A 21,473-nucleotide genomic window follows, 5' to 3' on the forward strand; every position below is an offset into this window, starting at 1 on the left:
GGCATGTGTACCAGTAGAAGGTGAGCTGGAGTGGGGTGAAAGCAGGTGGGGTAGAATATCCAGGAGGCCTTGCGCATGCTTAGTGTTAGTCCAAATTGAGAGTGACAATCTCAATAGTGAAAAGGCTTCTTTTCCCCCCCATATAAGTAATGGAGGAAACTACCACAGCCTTGTTCCGGAGGATGTCACACAATCAAGGGAGCCCCAAAACACCCTCACCCCGTTCTCAACATTATGCCTTGATTTTAAGCATGGTGGGGGACTACTGAATCACGGACAAAATCTAGAACATGTATATTCAAACTGCTGCCTGTTCACTTGCACACCATTATATTCTAAAAATATGGCCAGCATCAAACTTCTGCATACCACTGCCCCCACTGGGTGGCGCTGCTGTTATAAGGCAGAAGAAGAGTAGAAGAAGAGGTAGTGTCATGGTGTTACTGATGTGAAACGTAGAACAAAAAAAGTATAAATACACTTTTGAAAATAATAGGGGTGGAAATCTTTGGACACCTCACGATTCAATTACAAATGCGATTCAGGGGCTGTGATTCAATTATAAAACAATTATTGATCCATTTTTAATTTATTTATATTAATGCACATTTTTACAACACACATTTCTATTCATCTCACTTAGTAATCACTTGGTGCAATGTATATATATATATATATATATATATATATATATATATATATATATATATATATATATATATATATATATATATATATATATATATATATATATATATATACTTGACATTTTTTGATGAATGTTTTTATTTATCTAAAAGGGAACAAATATTTTATAAAGGAAATGAGGATGACATTATAATAATAATCTTTTCTTTTATTATTTTTTTAGGAAAGACAAAGACCTCAAACTGTAATTTAAGGCACTACATGGAGAGTGAATGAGAAGCCCATGTTCACATCATTGAAAAAGAGGCAAAGACAGAAAGCAGTCATAGTTGTCGGACTACCGGTACTTTAAAAGCAGTCAGCTGTACACTCAGTTAGCAGCTAAAGACTAGCTGAATCGGAGACCTTGTGCTGAATCACACAATTATGGCATAATGAAACTAGAGGTTTCTTAGCACCTAAATTAGCAGTTCATATGATTTCGGGATGTCGTTGTGTTGATTAAAAACTACGATAAGGCAAGCCGAAATGTGTAGAAGACAAGTCAAGCTAGCCATCAGCCTGCCACGCGACCATGCAGGCCAACTTCAAAATATAAGTATACTAAGGCTATTGCATGGCATGATAACGTATTCTTTCTTGAGTTTTATTTTTAAGTTACTTTATTGAACGTTTGTAGCTTTCTTGGCAATTCACAGCTACAGCGCACCGACAACAAATAAACTGTTGCTTTTGATTTGAGGTGCTCGAAGGACTTGTGTCACTCGTAGCTGCCAAAATGCACCGATACAATCTACTTACATGATCGAGCATTTTTTTTTTTCTCTGTTTACTTTTGTCTGCGCGTACTGCATGTGTGCTTCCCAAAGTGCCCCGGAGATGACGGGTACAGCGTTTCTGAGTTCCACAATATTTTGAACATTCTGTACATCATTATTAAAATATTTTCATCGAAATGTGGACATCTGTGGCTTGATTCAGATTCGTCCATGTTTGAATCGCGATGCAGCCAAGAATCGAAAATTTCCCCCACCCCGACTGGGCACGAGCAAAAATCTGCAAATAATAATGTACATCTAGACCAGGCATATTCAGGTAGGTTAGTGGAAGACTTTTAATTAATTGTCACAGTGTGTGAATGCTTGTCTGTAAGCACCCTGCGATTGAATGACAACCAAAAAAAGTCAGCTGGGATAGGTTCCAGCACACAGAGAAAGCATGGATGGATGGATGGATGTCAATTTTGTTTTAATTTGTCTTATCAATCCATCTTCTACAATGCTTATCATCACACCACCACATTCCAAATTATGATACAAATGATATTTTTCTTTGATTTTCCAAAACAGTCAATTTGATTTTTGGAGAGTTTCTATTTGAATTGCTTTGTATGATAGCAGAACATCCTTCCAGGGCTGCTGTTTGAATCTGAAACAAACTCTCCAAAAACTCACAAGTGGTGGATGGTAGAATTGTGAAGCTGCTCTCACCTGGCCTGTTAAGATGGTTTTGATGAAAATAGCTTTTGATTTCCGTAAATATGACCTCCTAAAGATGTCAATTTCACACACGAGTATACAGGATATAATATCTTGAAACTCTTGTCTGCTCAGTAATTTGGAACAGTGAATCCTAAAGGTGCTTTGTGGAGTTTGTCACTTTTTCACCACCATTGGCATTAAGTGTAACTGCAGCCTCTGTGTCAAGCTCATGCATGGTGCACATGTGAGTATGTATGCTTGAATAAAGTCTTTTTTTAAATTTTTTTTTATTTATTTATGTATTTTTTACATGCTCAAAGACTCTCTCTCTTTTTTTTTTCTTTTTTTTTTTTTTAATTTCCATCCCAATTGTGTCGTACGCTAGCTAACACGAGGATGATCATGATGTCACCCTCCACCACTCCACCCCTCGCCACTCAAGAAACTGTTGAGTGTTTACAACATTAACATTTTGCACTCTGCGCTGCACCTTTAAGGTTATTTATTTATTTATTTATTTATTTATTTCAAACAAATACTGTTATCTTTGGGAGGTCTTTTCAAAAGTATCCACATTACACTAACATTTGATGATGACTTGAAAATTATTCTGACTGTAATTGCATTGACAATTTAGGTGCAAGGTGAGCTGTAGCAAAATGACCTACCGGTACATTTTGGGGGACATGCATGAAAATTAATTTTGGTTTGGTGTCATTTACAATTTCAGATATGCAACATGTGCATAGGATTCCACAGTTTAATATCTGTATTAGAGGTAAAATGGGTTGCGATGCCTAAAGTGCTTTTTGTAATGTTTAGTATACATATTTATATTTATTTTGGAAATATTGTTATAATTCTGACACCCAAGACAATTCTGATCACTATAATCATGATGCTCATATTGTTTCGTCTATAGCGAAGAGTCGAGGACTTTGAGCAGCAACAACTGATGCAGTTTTTTTGACTGACAGTATGAATGTATAAATTTGACCAAAACAGTATCAAATGCAAATTGATGCCATTTATCACAGGGTGGCAAATATTCTTTTTATTACGTTTGAAATAGTTACAACTAAAATAAGCTGTGATATATGTACATAAAAAAAGAAAATCTATATCGAAATAAAATTTGTATTCTTCATTATTATATGCTATTGTACAATATATACCAGACAGACGGACGGGACAGACAGACAGACAGATAGATAGATAGATAGATAGATAGATAGATAGATAGATAGATAGACAGACAGACAGACAGACAGACAGACAGACAGACAGACAGACAGACAGACAGACAGACAGATGCTGATACCAAGGTACATACAGTAGTTAGACGGAAGCCTTCAAACTTAATAGTGGCTTGTTAATCGCTGCCTGTTATGCTTGTGTTAATCACCTTCCCCAGGATATATCCACGAATGCCACTTGCCTGTCCAGTTCACATTAATTTAATCACTGCTAAGCTAATTCATTGATTAATTGGGTCATTAGTGATGCCTGGCAACATCCATTTCTACAATGACAGTCTAATGTTTCAATTGAGAAGAAAAAAAAAAAAAAGAGGCTGGCAAGAGTCCAGTTTTGGCACGGTCCCACTGTGCATAATGTTTGACCACTACCACCAGTGAGCCTCACGATTGTGTTGTTGTGAAGTATAACTCCTTGGGTTTGTGTCACAGGATGTGACATGAATATGAAGGTGAACTGTGTGTACATGTTCTTTTCCTGTCTGGTAGAGTAATGTAATTTGGATTATAGCAAGGGATGACATCATTATTTAGGTACGAGTTTCAAAAGCTAAAGGGGACTGATTGTTCTTAAATTAGCCACGAAGATGAGGTAGACACTGTTGTGAAAAGATATTCCACAAGTCAAGGTCATATCAAGTGGCTTCCAATTGTGGCACAAGCTGTCCAGTGCTAACAAATACTATTGTTAGTAATAAGATTCAGTAGGGCCCTGTTGCACCCTGTATCAAGGTGCTGGATTATAGTGTGATTTATATCAACACACTAACTGACACAGACAATGTATTTGACAGCATTGGTCAAATGATGAGATCCATGCAGTAATCTCTGACCCCTCTACTTCATAACTTCATACTACACAGACTAATTTTGATACTTTTCTCATTGTTGCTGTTCTAAAACAGTGATAGCACTGTGCTTTATTTAACTAATGATGAGTTTAACCACAGGGGTGGGAATTTATGTATTATGGAGTGTCAGCAGTATACTTCCCTCACACACTGTACCCACAAAAACACACATATCTTGCACAATTCTGCACCATATGCCCATGACAAGTGCATAAAAATCGTTCCCAAGTGATGGCACAGGCCAACCCATAAAAACTTAATGCATCTAATTTTCTAGTAATCAAACTTTTATAGACTGCAATGGCTTTTAAACTAACAAATTGTAATTATCGCTTAATTTTAACAGCGATATTAGCATGATCCTTCATTCTGTGAGTGTTCATTCTTCATGAAATATTGAGTAGGGTAAACAGTGACTCGTTGTCCGTGTAGCCCACAGTACTAAAGGTCTGGTAGGGGTCGCTGAGACCTGGCCAGTGCCACAGAGGGGGCAACTGCAGATACCTCTGGAAACTGATCTTCACTAGTTATAATACAAAGGGAAAAAAAAAGTAATTAGTGCTGTTATGGCGTTTTGTTGTTGTTGCTCTCCATTTTATGTTGTACACTGTTCTTTTTTTCGTAAGTTTCACTTGCTGTAGCTGAGACAAACAAGGGCTGACTTTCTAAAGATGCCAAATATCCCATAGTGAGTTACTTTGAAGTTAACATTTTCTTGCTGCCTTGCCAGTGTTTCGTTGTACTAATCACTTGCTTACAGTACCACCAGCATGGGATGTTACTGACTGCTGCCCTTGGGTGGCTACAAACTATGCCTTACCACCCAACATCAAGACACAGAGACAAAGTGCTGACACAAGCAGATAAGGGAAGGAAGAAAGAGCAAGATGAAAGAGCAGATTCATTATCAATAATTAAGGGAAAGGCTCTATTATAATGAATTAGAGTCTGTTTTATCAACTCTTATCTCCCTACCACACAACTAAGAACCTTCCTTAGCCAGCACAAATAGAAGTGTAGGATACACTTGCGGTTATATTTATTTTTTGCTGTGTGACTTCACCCAGGCCTGCTCTATGTGGTCTACAGTTTCGCCATAGTGACTCTAGGCATGACTCTTTTGCCCGGCATAGTCAATATGGCTGCACTGTGAAGCATGCTGGGATGCGGCTCCAAGCCTGGAGCCAAACTGTGACCCTGGCACGGCCACTTGACTACAGGGAGGAAAGTTTGCATACATTGCCACAGCCGTGCGGAAATTACAAACTAGAGGGGCAAAAGTGTTGAGAAATGCCACTTCATTAAACAATCAGGTCAGGTTCGCCTCTTCGTCACAATGAGACTCAATCGTTAAGCCGCCCACTATATCATTTGTGCACAAACTAATCTTTAGAGTGAAGATCTTAAAGTGAATCAATGAAATTAGATATTCAGTACTAAATTTCTCCGTTCAGTTGAGCTCAGCCATAATTGTGTACTGCACAGCAACAGTGGCTGAGAGCGCAGGGGCCACAAAAGAGGTGGTGGTCTTCATGGGCCTCTCTCTCAGTCTCACTGTATCGCAAAATCCATTTAATCAAAAAGCATGGTCAAAAATAAGGGATTCAAGTGGATGATTAAATTTAATGTAATTTTGAATTGGAAAATACAAAAGGTTATGCATGCCTGGTCAGATTTTGGATTTTAACTTGTACTTGTCACACAGGTGTACAATGTTCCAGAAAATAAATATTTAAATAAAAAATAACTTTCTGTATTGATTTGAAATCTCATTTATGAGTAACACATATGGATTTTGACTGCTGGGATTTTTTTTAAATTTTTTTCTAATATAAAAATGGTCCTTGGAGCAAAAAAGATTGAGGATCACTGCATTCCAGAGAACTCCAACAAATCAAATCGCTTAAACTGCAGCTCAATTCCGATTTTTTTCACAAGTATCTGATTTTTGCATGCAGTGTGAACGGTACAGCTCCGATTTTTTTCCACACCCGATCTGGGCCTTATGTGGATAGAAATCGGATATGTATGCCTCTGTACTGTGAACACTCATCCACACACATCCGATTTATACGTCATCAAAAGCCCAATATGCTCTCTACGCGGGGGGGGGGGGAGTGCTTGGAAGGGAGACTACTGACACATCCGTGAATATACAACTCTGTTTTTAGTAACAGTATTCACTTTTTATGTCTTTAATTTAATCACACTTGAAACATGAACCATAAAGTTGACATTTGTGGCTACAGTAGAACTTCAGCCCTGCAGACGGTTCATCACACATGGCAATGACGCGATGTCATCTTCAATGAAATGAAGATATAGAGGAGTCTCCCCTCATTTGCTCAAAATATTTCTACTTGTTCCAACCTCACTACTCGAGCGTTATGAGATGGAGAGAAAAAAAAAAAAAAAGTCCGACGGGTTAATGCTCTGTTTGTAAACACTGACGCTCGAAGAAGCCGAGGACAGCAGCCAAACTTGAACGAGCGTGAAAACAGTCCACCAATGGAGAGCGGGTGTTCGCACAGCTTAATTTGCATAATTTATGCAGGCAAGACACATGAAAAGAATTCTTAACACGTCCGCGAAAAGGAGTCCACCAGCCCACCAATCAGTAGCGTTGGGACAGCTAAATTTGCATATGGCACTGATAAAAGTCACTTGGCTGGAGGGAAAACGTTGCGTCGAGTCGGGACCATATTTACTTCCGTAAACTCTGCAACATGACGTCATTTGTTTTGGGTGCACGTCACTCGACGTGCAAGTCACATCACGATCGCGTTGCGTTCACATTCAAGTCACCTTTGTTTTGGTAATGTGAACAGTTCATAAAAAGATCGGATTTAACAAAAAATCCGAATTGGGCATCATGCCCTGCAGTGAGAACGTAGCCTAAGTCCAACACTGTAAGCCTTGAAAAGTGTATCCAAATGAGGTGGGTGGGTGGTTGGAAAAATAAATGAGCAGAAGCAACAATCTCTGTTGTTCCTTTGAGAATCAGACCAAAATTGCTATGTGCACCCATGATTTTGTACACTTGCATTAAAGGGATAGTTCGGATCTTTTGACATGAATCTCTATTTCATCCTCACCTCCAGTGTGTGCGATCAGCACTGACTTACCCCTGACAGCGTTCTGTGACACGAGTTCTGGTCCAGTGTTGGACGAGAGGAAAATAGTCCGGCAAGTTGGTTGGGGCCACCTAAATACCTTTTTCTTCTAAAAAAACAATTTGTGTTCAAAAGACTGAAACATTTGCATCAGAAAACTCAAAAAAAGCCAGACTCCATTACCGCTGGGCACTATTTTTCTGTTCGTTCGTATCACTGCGTGGCGCTCCACATACAGCTGATAGACGCGCACTAATCTACAAGTTGTTTGTCTTTTCGAAGGCGGAAGGCACGACTATCAGCTGTCTGCAGCGCGTCTATCAGCTGTCTACAGGGCAACGCGCAGTGATACAAACGAACAGAAAAATAGTGCCCAGCGGTAATGGAGTCTGACTTTTTTTCAGGAGGGAGTTTTGTGATGCAAATGTATCACTCTTTTGAACACAAATTGTTTTTAGAAGAAAAATGCTTTATTTAGGTGGCCCCAGCCAACTTGCCGGACTATTTTTCTCTCGTCCAACACTAGACCAGAACTCGTGGCACAGAACGCTGTCAGGGGTAAGTCAGTGCTGATCGCACACACTGGAGGTGAGGATAAAATAGATTCATGTCAAAAAAATCCGAACTATCCCTTTAAGACATTTTCTATTCACCAAGATGTTTCATTATTATATTTTTCAACTGTTAGTGGCTGTTAACTGTAAAAACTACAGCAGCATAAAATTCTAATTAAACTGTGTGCAGGCTGTAGTAATTAGACATCTCTAAAACAGTGAAATCACTCTTGCCCAAGAAAAAAAAAAAAAGTTAAATAAATATTTCTTTCTTTTGGGCTGTCAGCAGTCCTGTTTTAAGAATGATGAGTGTATTAGTTTAAGCAGTTTATTATAACAAGCGTGAAAATGACCAGCAGTTTAACAATTACTTATGAAAACAAGTATGCGAGACAGGTCAGTTGTCTTTACACGCACTGTTTTGAAAGATCTAATTACAAGCAATTGAGTCAAGGTTGCTGCTGTCAGTCACTCTCCCTTGAGCCACTCCCCACGTTTTTAAGTGAGGAATTTTGAGATGCACATACACGTGCAAGCTCTTACACATATATGTGCACGTGTGCACACACATTCTTTTTTTAGACTAAATGAAATACAACAGTAAGATTTGATTGTAATAAACAAAACACACTGGCACAAAAGCCTCTTTTCACAGGGATATTGACTCATTTAGCCATTTTCAGCAGTAAAAAGTTCATATTTTGTCTACAAGTAATTTGATTATTTTTCATGCATAGTCAGTACATTTAGAAACACATTTTGCCACTTGCTGTCGACTGAAAATGACACCACGTGTGCTCAGGGCTCAGGTAACGACCGGTCATAGCTCACTTTTTGAATGTCACGTGACCAAACCCAGAAAACAGGTGAGCCGTCATTGGACATTACCTTAGCTCTGAGCACTTGTGATGTCATTTTCAGTCAACAGCAAGTGGAAAAAAAAAAGGTGTTTTTAAAGGTATTAGTTGTACATTATAAATAATGAAGTTGTCAAATTAATTCTAGTCAATAGATTTAACTTTTTATTGCTGAAAAATGGCTAAATGAGTCAAGTATCCCTTTAAATATGGCAGTAACCGCCACTTGTACATTTGCCAGCAGCACTAACAAACTGATATACTGATTGCACGTCATGTAGCGCCACCCCCCACTTATGATCTCAGTAAATAATAATTATTATTATTATTTATTAATTATTTTTTCTGATTGGATGTACTAATTATGAATTACATCATCTCCGATGTGAAAAAGATGCTCAATGGATAAATGACCTACTTCATGGATCTTAGCAATAAAATGCAATATCAACAATAATAGTCCTCTTTGAAATGAAATTAATTCCAGCCTGTCAACAGTCAACAGTCTTTGTGTACTTATGTGGACACTGAATGTTTCCCATAAGCACACATACAGTTTATACAGACAAAAGGACAAAAATTCCATATCTCCGCTCAGTGCCTGCAGTGAGGAGTGGTGGTGTGACAGAAATGAAGACCCAGTTGTGTCACTTCATAACAGTTCAGGTCTCACTTTCTCTTACACACTTAGGCAAAAAAAATAAAAAATAAAAATCTCACTCAACCTCCCATCCAATCCTTTCCCTTTCTCACGAAATTGGTTGGAAGTATACTGTACATGTGACTAACAAATTATCTTGGAACCTAAATCTATCCATCCATTAATTTTGTGGACTGCTTATCCTCATTAGGCTGTGGGTGAGCTGGAGCCTATCCAAAATGACTTTGGGTGAAAGGCAGAACTGGTCACCAGCCAGACACACACTGTGACAAACAACAATTCACACTCACTCATTCACAATTTAAAGTCTTCAGTTAACCTAAACGTAATTCATCTGAATTATGGCTCTGGATGAAATGTGTGTCACACCTGGTTTCTCAACTGCTTGTTTGTGATTATGTACTGGATCTGAGTGTATCCGCCGCAGCACTGTTGGCGGCTGTCAATCAGGAGCAGTGCAGCCGCTAGTTATCCTGAACCCAGAAATCCATAGAGCATGAATCCAGGCGGTTTCCTATCAATCCAGTTTTTCTACACATGTACGTTAAAAATCTAGACCAACATTACCAAAAATGTACAGTTGACAAATGGCCGTCAAAAATGGCCGTCGCCACTGCCTTGCTGGATCTGATCGGCATGCATTTCTTCAACTGCAAATGCTGCTTTTCCGTGCTTTATTTATCCCTTACTATCTATTTGAACAACTTGTGCTGGGCTTGTTTATTGATCGCCTCAATTTATTTTTTTGATGCGTTTTGCGTACACACACACAAACCTTTTGAAAATAGGATAATGATTGGAAAAGAACATCTCTCGCAAGTGTGGGTGTGTGTGTTTTCCTAACCTCTGCGCATTGGCTGAGATCCTTCAAACGGATGCCCTTTTAAGTGGGAAATGGCCAGCGGTAATGCAAATTTGGGTGCCATCGGCATTTGCAATGAATTGTAAACATACGCACAGTTGTATGAGCAAAACGGGCTGGTACGCACGTGTTGTGAATCCAACGGGCCAAGGCTAACGTTATACAGGGCCAGTGCTGGTTCTGGCAGGGCCACCACAATTTGGCTTCTGGTGGCACGACAAGATTACTACCCAAAAAGGCTAAACATTTTAAACTTTTCCATAACTTCATCGCCGACCTGCCTGGTGATTTCTTGTTCTTCATGATGCTGCTGTTCACTACCTAAAGTGTTCCCTAACAAGGGAACTGAGGCATTCACAAAACAAGCTTATACAGAAGTAAATTATACAGCAGTGGACTTTTCCTATTAAATAGGTTACTTCTGTAGGCAACTGATTGCAATGGATTATATTTAAGGGTATCAGAGTACAGGAGGCTGAATACAAATGCACATCACACTGTAGATTTATCCATCCATCCATCCATCCATCCATTTTCTTGACCGCTCATTCCTCACAAGGGTCGCGGGGGGTGCTGGAGCCTATCTCAGCTGGCTTTGGGCAGTAGGCGGGGTACACCCTGAACTGGTTGCCAGCCAATCGCAGGGCACACAGAGACGAACAACAATCCACACGCACAAGCACACCTAGGGACAATTCAGAGCGCCCAATGCCATGCATGTCTTTGGAGTGTGGGAGGAGACCCGAGTACCCGGAGAACATGCAAACTCCACCCAGGAAGGCCGGAGCCTGTCCTCAGAACTGGGAGGCGGACGTGCTAACCACTCGCCTACTGTAGATTTATATTCGCTTAAAATTTTGAAAACAATTTACCATCTTTATTCCACTTTACAATTATGTGCAACTTCAGCAAAAAACATTCAAAGGCTAAGAGTACCTTAGCAAGTGTCACTCTGTGACTAACTAGGTGTCTTCTTTCTGCACCACTTATTCTTTAACTAACAGTTCTCCCCAGTGTTCTAAAAATATCAGGTGAACAGGGCCATAGAGATGTTGATTAAACTTCCCTTCTTGAGACTGTCCCACTTCAATCCATCTATCCACCGCCGGCCACCTAGCATGAGTGCTATTTTCACCCCGCCGGAAAAAAAAATAAATAAAGAAAAAGATCCTCATCACCTCTCAAGTCACCCCTTCACTGGTCCTCAGTTTCTAGTTCAATACCACCCTACACAGACATCTACACAGTACTTCCCCCACCACAATGAATCCCTCTCATGCACAGTCGGACATGCACACGCTCACACGCACACGCACACAACCTGACTTTTTGTCATACATCCCATTTTCCTATGTGTGATTGTTATCATCCTCTCCATACATCTATTCTGTTACATTTATCCAAATTTGCTCCACTTAATAGGCCATCCTCAATGACCTTGTTCTAATTAAGCTGTTGGAAATATGATAATTAATTAATGATGAGATAAAAATCCATCTGCAGGGCTGTTGTAAAAAAAAATGATGACACTAGTGCAGGTTTAAACACACTGAAACTGATGATTGTTGATCACCTCACACATGAAAAGGATTCGAGCCTTGTCCAATGCATATTCTGTGCATATATATATATATATATATATATATATATATATATATATATATATATATATATATATATATATATATATATATATATATATACACACACACACACACACACACACACACACACACACACACGGAAGAGTGTTTGTTGAAGTTTGAGATGTCCACTAAACCAGAAAAAATATTAGTGCAAAAGTCACTGTTGTGCATAAAATCTATCTTTTCATAAAAAGCTTGTTTTCTCCTTGTTTTTCACTGATTGCCAAATTTTGACATTTCAGGTCTGATTAATCTAATTACATAGACTTGAGTTCTTTCTCTTGTAGATTTAATGCGTTACATATAAAAGGTATTATTATTACTATTACTACTCCTACTACTCCTATTATTCTTAATAATAATAATAATAATAATAATAATAATAATAATAATAATAATAATATCATTACTGTGAAAACAATTGATATTTATTCTAATAGCATTTCTTTTGTGGGTTTGTTAAAGCCACCTTTGGCGACTGTGACTTTTTAAAGACTAAGTTTAAGTACTGTTAATACATGACCTACAATAACATAATAGTCATAAAATAAATCCTGTCAACCTTGAAAGTTAGGCCAATTAGGATTTGCCGAATGTCTTCCGTCACCCCTATCAACAAGTACATGTACAGTTTCAATAAAATCCAAATATTTTTGGTTGAAATTTCCATTTTTTTTGGGTTGGTGATTTGGCATGGAACGACGATCAACCCTTCACTACGTCACTGGAAAGCTCAAGTTCATATACACTGGTAGTGGGAAAAGGGCGACTCATCCAAACACTCGTTCACTGTGTGCTGTTTTAACCACGCTCAAAAAACCTAAAAAACTGAAATGGCGAACAGTTTAGCCATAATTGAGTATTACATAACTCTCAGCATTTGCACATGTTTTCAGCAGTTATCGTCACACATGTATAATGTATTTAGAAACAAATGTCTGAAGTCAATTTACAACGACTGATTCAAGACAGAGAGCAGAGAGTAAAATAATGGGGACAACCAGATGAAGTTTGAAAGACAAAACAGTGAAGAAGAAGACCAAAGCAGACAGATGGGACCATTTAACTGAAGTGGGAAATGGAAGATCTCAAACTTAATTTAACTTGAAATTTGTGCTAATTTAAGATACCATTCACCGGACTACATTTTTTTTTTTATCTAATAGAATTACTGTGGAAATAAAATAGGTTCCAAAATTCACCTCTCTTTACGTTGACCGATTCCGTGCTTTCCAAGAAGATGGGTGCTGAGGTGTTTCTTCATCACAAAGGCCCATCTGTAGAAACAAACAAAGATGGCAGGTGTCAACCACATAGCATCTCAATGCACTGTAAACGTATAAGAGCATAAGTGAATTTATCATGAGCAGTCTCCGGCTTGGCCTTTTTTTTTTTTCTCTCTCTTTTTTTTTCTTTCTTTTTTTTAAACATTCCACGTTTAACATGTTAAAGAATTGTGCCCAACTGGGCATGTGTCTGGAGTACATTTAATAGCAATAAAAAAAATAAAATAAAAAAGAGAGAGAGAGAGAGAGAGAGAGAGAGAGAGAGAGAGAGAGAGAGAGAGAGAGAGTGAAGTACTGAGCAACCCAAAACAAACATCATGTTCCATGTTTTAACAATCCTGGATTTATTATGTCTCCTAAACACCACATGAAAACATAATGAATGGATGTCAGGACTAAATACTCAGACATCCGGGCTGCTTCCACAATGTTTTCATCTTCTGGCCTTTTCATTTAGCACCCATCACTTCCAATTTTTGTACAACAGATAGACAATGACCACATCTAGAAACTGAGGATCGCGCTACATGAAAGAGACCAAGGGGCAGTCATGTGTTTGGCACTGTCACTGCAAAAACTCAAGTCCACTTCTCTACAACACTATCCTATTCTGATTTGATAATTATTCATTATTCTCCCCCAGCGAGCAAGCGTGTTTTGCTACTAGGAATGAGTCTATCAACGAGCAAAAGAATAATTTCACTATTTATGTCACCGTGCCAGAGTGAGCAGACAATAATCAACATTTGGATGGACAGACGCACGTGCGCACGCACGCACACAGCTGGGTCCCCCCAAACATGGACCATCATCAATGCCCTTGAGGCAAATGCTAACTACTATATAAATATTCAAACATTTTCCACTGTACTGCCCCATTATAATCACACGACATTTTATCAATCCTTTTCTAACTCAATCATCTAGAATGTTGCCTCACAGTCAATCTGGCTGACTATGTCTTGCGTACTCGCTACAGGAAGACTGCAATTTTACTTACGGATGATGTACAGTTGGCCAAGGATATCATAGATCATCGCTGTGAAGTGGGCACGAGAACCCTGATTGGTGTATGTGTGTGATAGATGAAGAAAAAGGCTAAATAAATCAATTTTAAACTTTTTCCACAATTAATGTGACTTTTAACCTGTACTATTCAATGGGGCATATGCCACGGAAGAGGCGGGATGTGATTTTGCACATCAGTTTATTTCCGGTCCAGGTTGCGAACGCGCAACCCAGGGGCACAAAGTCAGAAGCACAATTATTTTTGACGCAGCCCACATGTCGCAAACCGAACTGGAAACAAACTGTTGTGCAAAAAACATTCCCGCCCCTTCCGTGGCATATACCCCATTGGAAAAACATTACATGTTTTGGAAAAGCTTAGTAAAAATGTTCAGCCCATAGACTTTCATTGTAACATCGATACAGAAAACTTCTGTCAGCTGCTGTTGAACTATGCCAAAATGGTGAAGCGATTGGCCCATTCCATTTATTTTACAAAAAAATAAATCATGAAAATATACCCAAGCATGTACTCCGTTGAAACTCTCAAATTGTTGTTCAAATTTGCCCTTCTTTTGTTCATAGTATCCAAGAGCTTCGTGTTTACAAAGAACGGAAACAGTTCCAGCTGCTCCGAGCTACTCCGAGCTGCTGTTTGCTTTATAACATTAAAAATGGACTATGTTTTAATGCAAACGGATCGTGGGTCTCCCAAAAGAAATAATTTAAGAATTGGCCATAAAAACACAACATGTGGATGCATAATTATGTACTTTCTTTCATTGAGAGGAAGAGATATACTTTTAATATCTAAATGGTACTTCATTTAAATAGCGCCTTTCCACCTTACAAGGCCCTCAGAGCACTTTACATTTTGACTAATCAGTCACCTGCTGATGAAGCAGCATCAGGAGCAACTGGGGGTTCAGTATCTTGCTCAAGGATGCTACAACATGGTCACAATGGCCTGGGATCGAACTCACAATCTCAGTGTTGCAAGACGACCACTATCACTGAACCAAACTGCCGCCAAAGTAGAAAGAAGAAAAAAAAATGCACCTGAGTATAAGTCACAGGATCCGCCAAACAGGAAAAAAAAAAAAAAAGTGTGACTTATAAAATCAACAATGAAGTACATGTTTTTTTTCACATTGAGTTATTTAGAAAACAAACGGAGGAACAGTTTTAAAGTAATATATTTTGGTCTTGTTGTTTTCATATAACAAAAACCTGGTATTTTAGAGCCACTTCATATAATAAAACGAACAGTATAATTAAATATATTTTAGAGTAGGTGCTGTTGATGAATCAATACAATTCAGAGAAAAACAAGGCCTTGAGAACACCTAATGTTGTTTGTGCTTGTGTGTAATGTGCTTGTTTAAGTCGTCATGTTTAGAAGTGTAGAGAAAAAAAAGAGCTTTGCAAACATCTCTGTTAATTATGTATTACAGCTGTCCTTCATAAACCTAATTACAGAGCGCTGAAAGGCAACAGCGGAAATTTACATATGTGCATGAAAGACAAGTCATATGCAAAATATGATTTTAATTAGCAGTCCTTGATAGCGAGGGGTACAAATCAAACTGGCATGTTGTGGGATTCTCATCTTGGCCATTTTTTTTCTACCAGATTTATCAGAATACTTTTGAGTAAGATGGGAAATGCCCTGAGGACGCACCTCACACAAGAGAGACACACGCTGTTTGAAAACAGAAATAAATAATAGGAATATGCACGAAAAGCCCACAGAAAAGCAACAATTTAATTATTCGCAAATGGTGAAATAAATCATCACACATAAAGTGTCACGATTGACACTGTGTTTTTCTAATATCCACAACCCCCCCTCCCCCCCCCTCCCCCCCCCCCCATGATGTTGATATGCATTGCATGGCACACATAAATAAATAAATATTGATCGACATGCAAACTAATTTATACCCTAAGCATCCAATTATACATCTGTGTATGCACACTATATAAAAGATCCCATAATCGAATGTAATGTGTGTAGGGAGGGATGCTCTGCCATCCAGGTCAAGGCCTCAGCTTGTTGTCCCGATGCCTAATGCTGCATCATCAACCTGAACCATCAGCCTTGATGGTTACTGTAACAAAGGGATACTTTAACATGCCATTCATTCATATCAATTCTCTTCTCCCCGTGAAACGAGCTAATAAGGCTGTGCCCATGCCCTCCAGGGAAGATCATAATATCCATAGAAGATATGGAAAAAAAGACAAGAAAAAGGAAGACAGAGGCCGTGGTGTTTCACTTTCGACTTTCCCTTCAGACTAATCGCAGCGTCACAGCTCGTTAGGTCCGTGACGTGCCGGAGCTTTACCGATAAGCATGGGAGACACGGCTCAATTACCCACACTTACAATCTTTCTCTCTCTTTTCCCTCCCACCGGCTGAAGATGAAGAGATAACATGTCAATATTTGATACAAACAACTTCATTTGACTAATGGTGTTCCTCGATAGGCCCATCTACAGGTCTGGAAGCAATGTAAGATCTAAGAAAAGGCCCCAAGGAGCACTTGGCTCAGACATATTGTTGTCTAACCCCCAATCTGCACAAACTCACTCAAGTGCACTACACAAGGCATGATGAGAAAGCGGTCGCTCAGGCATACAGGAGAATAATGCACCAACTTCTTTGAGTCACGTCAAGTCAAGTTTATTTTTATAGCCCTTAATCACAAAAAGTCTCCAAGGGCTTCATATGCCCACAGTTGACAAATATTAATGACATCCCCTGATCTAACCACAAGAGGGCACGGAAAATCTTAAAAAAAAAAAAAAAAAAAAAAAACATCATGGGGAAAATAGGAAACCTTAAGAAGGGGCCGCAAACCCCCCTTCCAGGATGGCCAGGCTGCAGTGAATGCCGAATGGGCATCAAGTTACACAGTATGTGGTGGTAAATATTGTTAACAATAGTGCGAAAATCCACTTAATAAGTTAAACCACTGCAAGAAGATGCCGTCAGGGAAGTGGGTCGTCATCGAAACCAGGCCTGGTTGGTCGGTGCAGAAATCTCCATGGCAACAACTCCAAGATTGTAGCCTGCATCAGATCTTCCATCCATCAATTTTCTAAACCTCTTATTCCTCATAATGGTCTTGTCCCGGTAAATTGGTGCATAAACTTAAAGTGCACTTATTACTTTTAGGAAGTGAAAACCAGTTCTACATTTGATGTCTTTAAGCAGAATTTCAGAATTCAGTCAGAAAACAACTTCCTTACATTGAAGGACATATGGCTAAACTTTGGGGAATGTCTTTGAAGGTCTAATATTTTTTGGTTTACCCTTTTGACTTTATTTAGTACATCAGTCTTTTTTCTTCTCCTTCTGGGCATTACAAATTATTAGTTGTGCAATGGCTCTGATAGATTACATCTCCTCTCAGACTTATATATTATTTATTTATTTATTTTTATTTCTCCCTCCCCCCACTCACGCAGACAACTTTCTAGTTTTGTGTTGGTTACACACCTCTCTTACGATTGTCCATGTACAGCGGCATTCACAGGCAAACCTGAACCTCAGAGTAGAATACTGTCTGAATAATGAACGTAAAATACAACTGTCAGTCACATGTTCCAAAGCTTTTGCCCACATGAAAACAAGGCAGGTTCAAACAGTGTTTCTTCTTCAAGAAGATTCAGAAGTTCACACATGGGAAAGAAGCACTGAAAATGTTGATCAGTTTTCTCATACTCAACGTTTTCCATGCACAGCAAAAATGAAGTACAAAATACCACATAGAATTCCTAAACCACTCTGACCGTAATAAGTAGTACACCTTAAGTTGATATACTCATGTACGATAAGGCCCTAAATCTTAATTTGGTATGCCAGAATAATTCTATTGAATACTTTGATTTAAGGTCATTGGAAAACATACGTGAGAGTCGCCATTCAAACTTTGGCTTGAAACTACAGACTTATAAAGATGGGGTGAATGAAATAAGAGTATAGAAAGACATGTAGCACTGGGCTACCCAAAGCCAAACTGTGAAATGGTCTGCTATGCTACAGCCTCCTGTGCCTGTCCTAATGATGGCCTCCACCTGCTGCTTTAATGTCACAGCTGGATCGTCCTCCATCCCTCACTGAATCAGACTGCTATCAGCAGCAGGTAGCTCCCATCAATGCATTCCTCTCTCACTCGCAAATACCTTCATGTTCGGTAGACTCTTCATCCATCTTTATACGGTACTACCCCATATGGCTTTGCATTCACATTAAACAGTTTGTTGATATTTTGTTATTTGTTTTTCAGTATTTTTTTTCTCTTTGACATACTTTATAATCAATTCTACATGGAGCTTTTCTCCAATTACTTTACCCTCTTCTTCAACTGCCCAAACATTAGTGGTTTGCAGTGTCCCTCAAGAATGGTCTCAATTTACAAAACTATATGGCAGATTTAATCTATTTTTTTTTTTTTTTAATAATAATAATAATATCATTGTGTCATAATATATTAGCAGGGATCTAGAAAATGTGGTCAGAGGTGTTCAGACACACGTTTTGAAAGTAAAGAACATGTTGTGGTTTCCTTTAATATTGTTAACTTATTGAGTTTGTCAAGCAGTATAACCGAAACAAACATTATGGGCATAGTTAAGTCAATTTCATTTATATAACTATATGTTTCCTGTTGAAAAATGTTGTTGCTCCACCATCAAACATATCAATCAGTGAAAAAAGTACATCTGTGTATGATTGTATGTGAAATGAAACTTGACTACGTGATTCAGGGCACCGCCATGTTGCATTGCATTGTTCAGAACACTTCTCAAATGACTATTGATGAAACAAGAATGGATTGTACACATTAGAGTGACATGAGATTTTTTTTTGTTTTGTTTTACAATTTTATCTAATTTAACAAAAAAAGTTATTCCTTATTTTACTTTTTAGCTTAATTTCCCATCTTTTACTAAAGCCTGCCCTTCTTTAAAAGCTGAATTATCCATATTTTCTCAAAATGATGGCTATTTTTATTCAACTTAATTATCTGTTGCCCGTTTAATAATATTTCTTGCTTCACAGAAACATTTCTCTTAAAATGAAAGGGTTACCATATTTTAAAGTGCTTTATGAGGTCAGTTAAGTTGAGTTGAACTGAAACGAAACTTGGCTATGTGATTTAGGGCTATGCCATGTTTATAACACAGCTCGAATGACAATTGATGAAACTGAGATGAAATGGCAAATATTAGCCTGTACTCCGTACACATTGGAATGGAATAACCAGATTTTCTTTTAATCTGGTTTTTAGAAAAAAAAATACTCTTCCCTTACATTATGTTTTCCCCATCTTTTGTTAAACTTCCCATTTTTAAAAAGCCAAAACAAAGTTAATTTCCTGAGTAAATGGAAGCAAATGATTTTTTTTTTTTTCCCTCAATCAAGCCTCTAAAAGTGGAAACATCGGGATAAGATGACATGTCGCATCTGAGTAGCTTTGACAGGCAAGTGAATTGACAGAAGAACAAAAACTGACACTTGGCTGACAGCAAGCCTTGCAGCGCTGAGATGTCAGACAAGCATATAAACAGACAGGAACAAGAAGACAGAAGATAAGACGTTTGTTGATAGACAGTTACTGCCTCATGACAGTGAAACTCAGGAATAAGAACTGAGAGTCTGATTATACTAAGTTTACAGTTTTAAAAGTGCTAAATATTTTACAGCAGGTTTGTAGCACAGGATGAAAACTAACAAATGCTGTTATGACTCATTTTTAAAAAAAAATATTCATTGTTTTACTTTATTTATTCTTATGGATACAATTTGACAGCATCCCTAATCTTGTTCTGCAATTGATAAACGATGATAATTTTTTTTCTATTCATATCTCAACTATCTATTTTTTTCTCCTCCAACTCAGCACCAAAATGGAATATGTGGACTCTACTCAGCCCCACCAATAAATTATGTGGAATTTAAGTAGCGTTTTAGTAATCCTTAAAACAACACCTCGATTAAATTTACAGATTAGATGCCTGAAATGTAAACTGATGAGAAGAATAATGGCAAAACCAGTTTACATTTCTGTTGCTCTGCTTGACAGAAGCAAGAGGTGACTGCATCAATATCAACCTGGGCCCTTAAGAGAGCCGCTAATAGAGACATCTCAATCATGTAACGGATATAGTGAAGGAAATAAATAAATAAAACATCCAAATTGATTTTATTATCCTTCCTGCACTGGTAGAAAGCAAGTACTTGATCTACACTAATGTGATCTTCATAAAAAATAAAAGGGGCTGTCTCCTTGATGACTGATCAATGTCAACCATTTGAATGAAACAGACACCATTTCTGATGAGCCATGTTTTTTTTGTGTGTGCCTATGTGCATGTGTCCTCTAGTCTAAGAAGAGGTACATTAAAAGCTCACTTCCCTTCACCAAAGGGGTGTCTGGATCATCTGCTGAGGCAGGTGATGGGGCTTGACGGATTGATTGAGGCAAAGTTCTCATCGGTGGTGGCAGCGCCCCATTGCGTTCCCAGCTCCAGTGCACACTGTTCCATTAAAGGATCATTTAGATCTACCTGTATGTGTGCAGTGCAATGTCTTATGTGAGATGAATACACACACGCGCACACACACATTAGTGGTGGAGCGGTTCACAAATACCACGGTTCGGTCCGGTTTATGCCAGTGTGGTATATAGTGGCAGGAATAACGAATAACTGCTCTCAATTAGATGGCAAAAGGTAAAACCAACCTGTGTATCTCAGTCTGTTGCCATTCATAAAAGAGACTAAGTCATGGTTACCTGCAAATATATCAGTTTTGTGTTCAACTATACAAGCCCAGATTTCACACTAAGTACATTTGTGACTAAACTCAGTTAAGATCATTATTTCAGTATGAAAACCTCTAATTTTAGTTTGCTGGTTTACCGTGAGGTTTTTCTTTTGCAAAATAAGTGCTTTTGCTCCACAGGTTGGAAAACAACTCTCAGATCAAATTACAATTATACTATTATAATATGAAATTATTAAATAAGTCTTATTTGATGAACATAAGACAAAGATGTGTCATAATTCATATCTAATATGGATAGAGTAATGTTTATCTCGTTATTACTCCCTTGACATGACGTATGAATGAGCTCAGTTCATGCCATAAGTACGCAACCATACCCAGTGGGATTTCATACCCTTTGCAAACTGTCAAAGTCAATGGGAAAATGCAAAGTTTTAAACTATTTCATATA

The 21,473-nt window shown here is 38.3% G+C and overlaps 1 protein-coding gene across 1 annotated transcript in view; it reads right to left on the reverse strand.

The window, feature by feature from the left end:
- znf407 (zinc finger protein 407) overlaps nt 1–21,473 on the reverse strand; it is a 202,337-nt gene that overhangs the window by 82,500 nt on the left and 98,364 nt on the right. The window contains exon 5 of the mRNA XM_077527742.1: nt 13,132–13,206. Within this exon, the coding sequence (XP_077383868.1) occupies nt 13,132–13,206 (75 nt within the window). The remainder of the gene's footprint in view (nt 1–13,131; nt 13,207–21,473) is intronic.

This window comes from Festucalex cinctus, chromosome 7 (assembly GCF_051991245.1).
Source record: "Festucalex cinctus isolate MCC-2025b chromosome 7, RoL_Fcin_1.0, whole genome shotgun sequence".
Classification (NCBI taxonomy): Eukaryota; Metazoa; Chordata; class Actinopteri; order Syngnathiformes; family Syngnathidae; genus Festucalex; species Festucalex cinctus.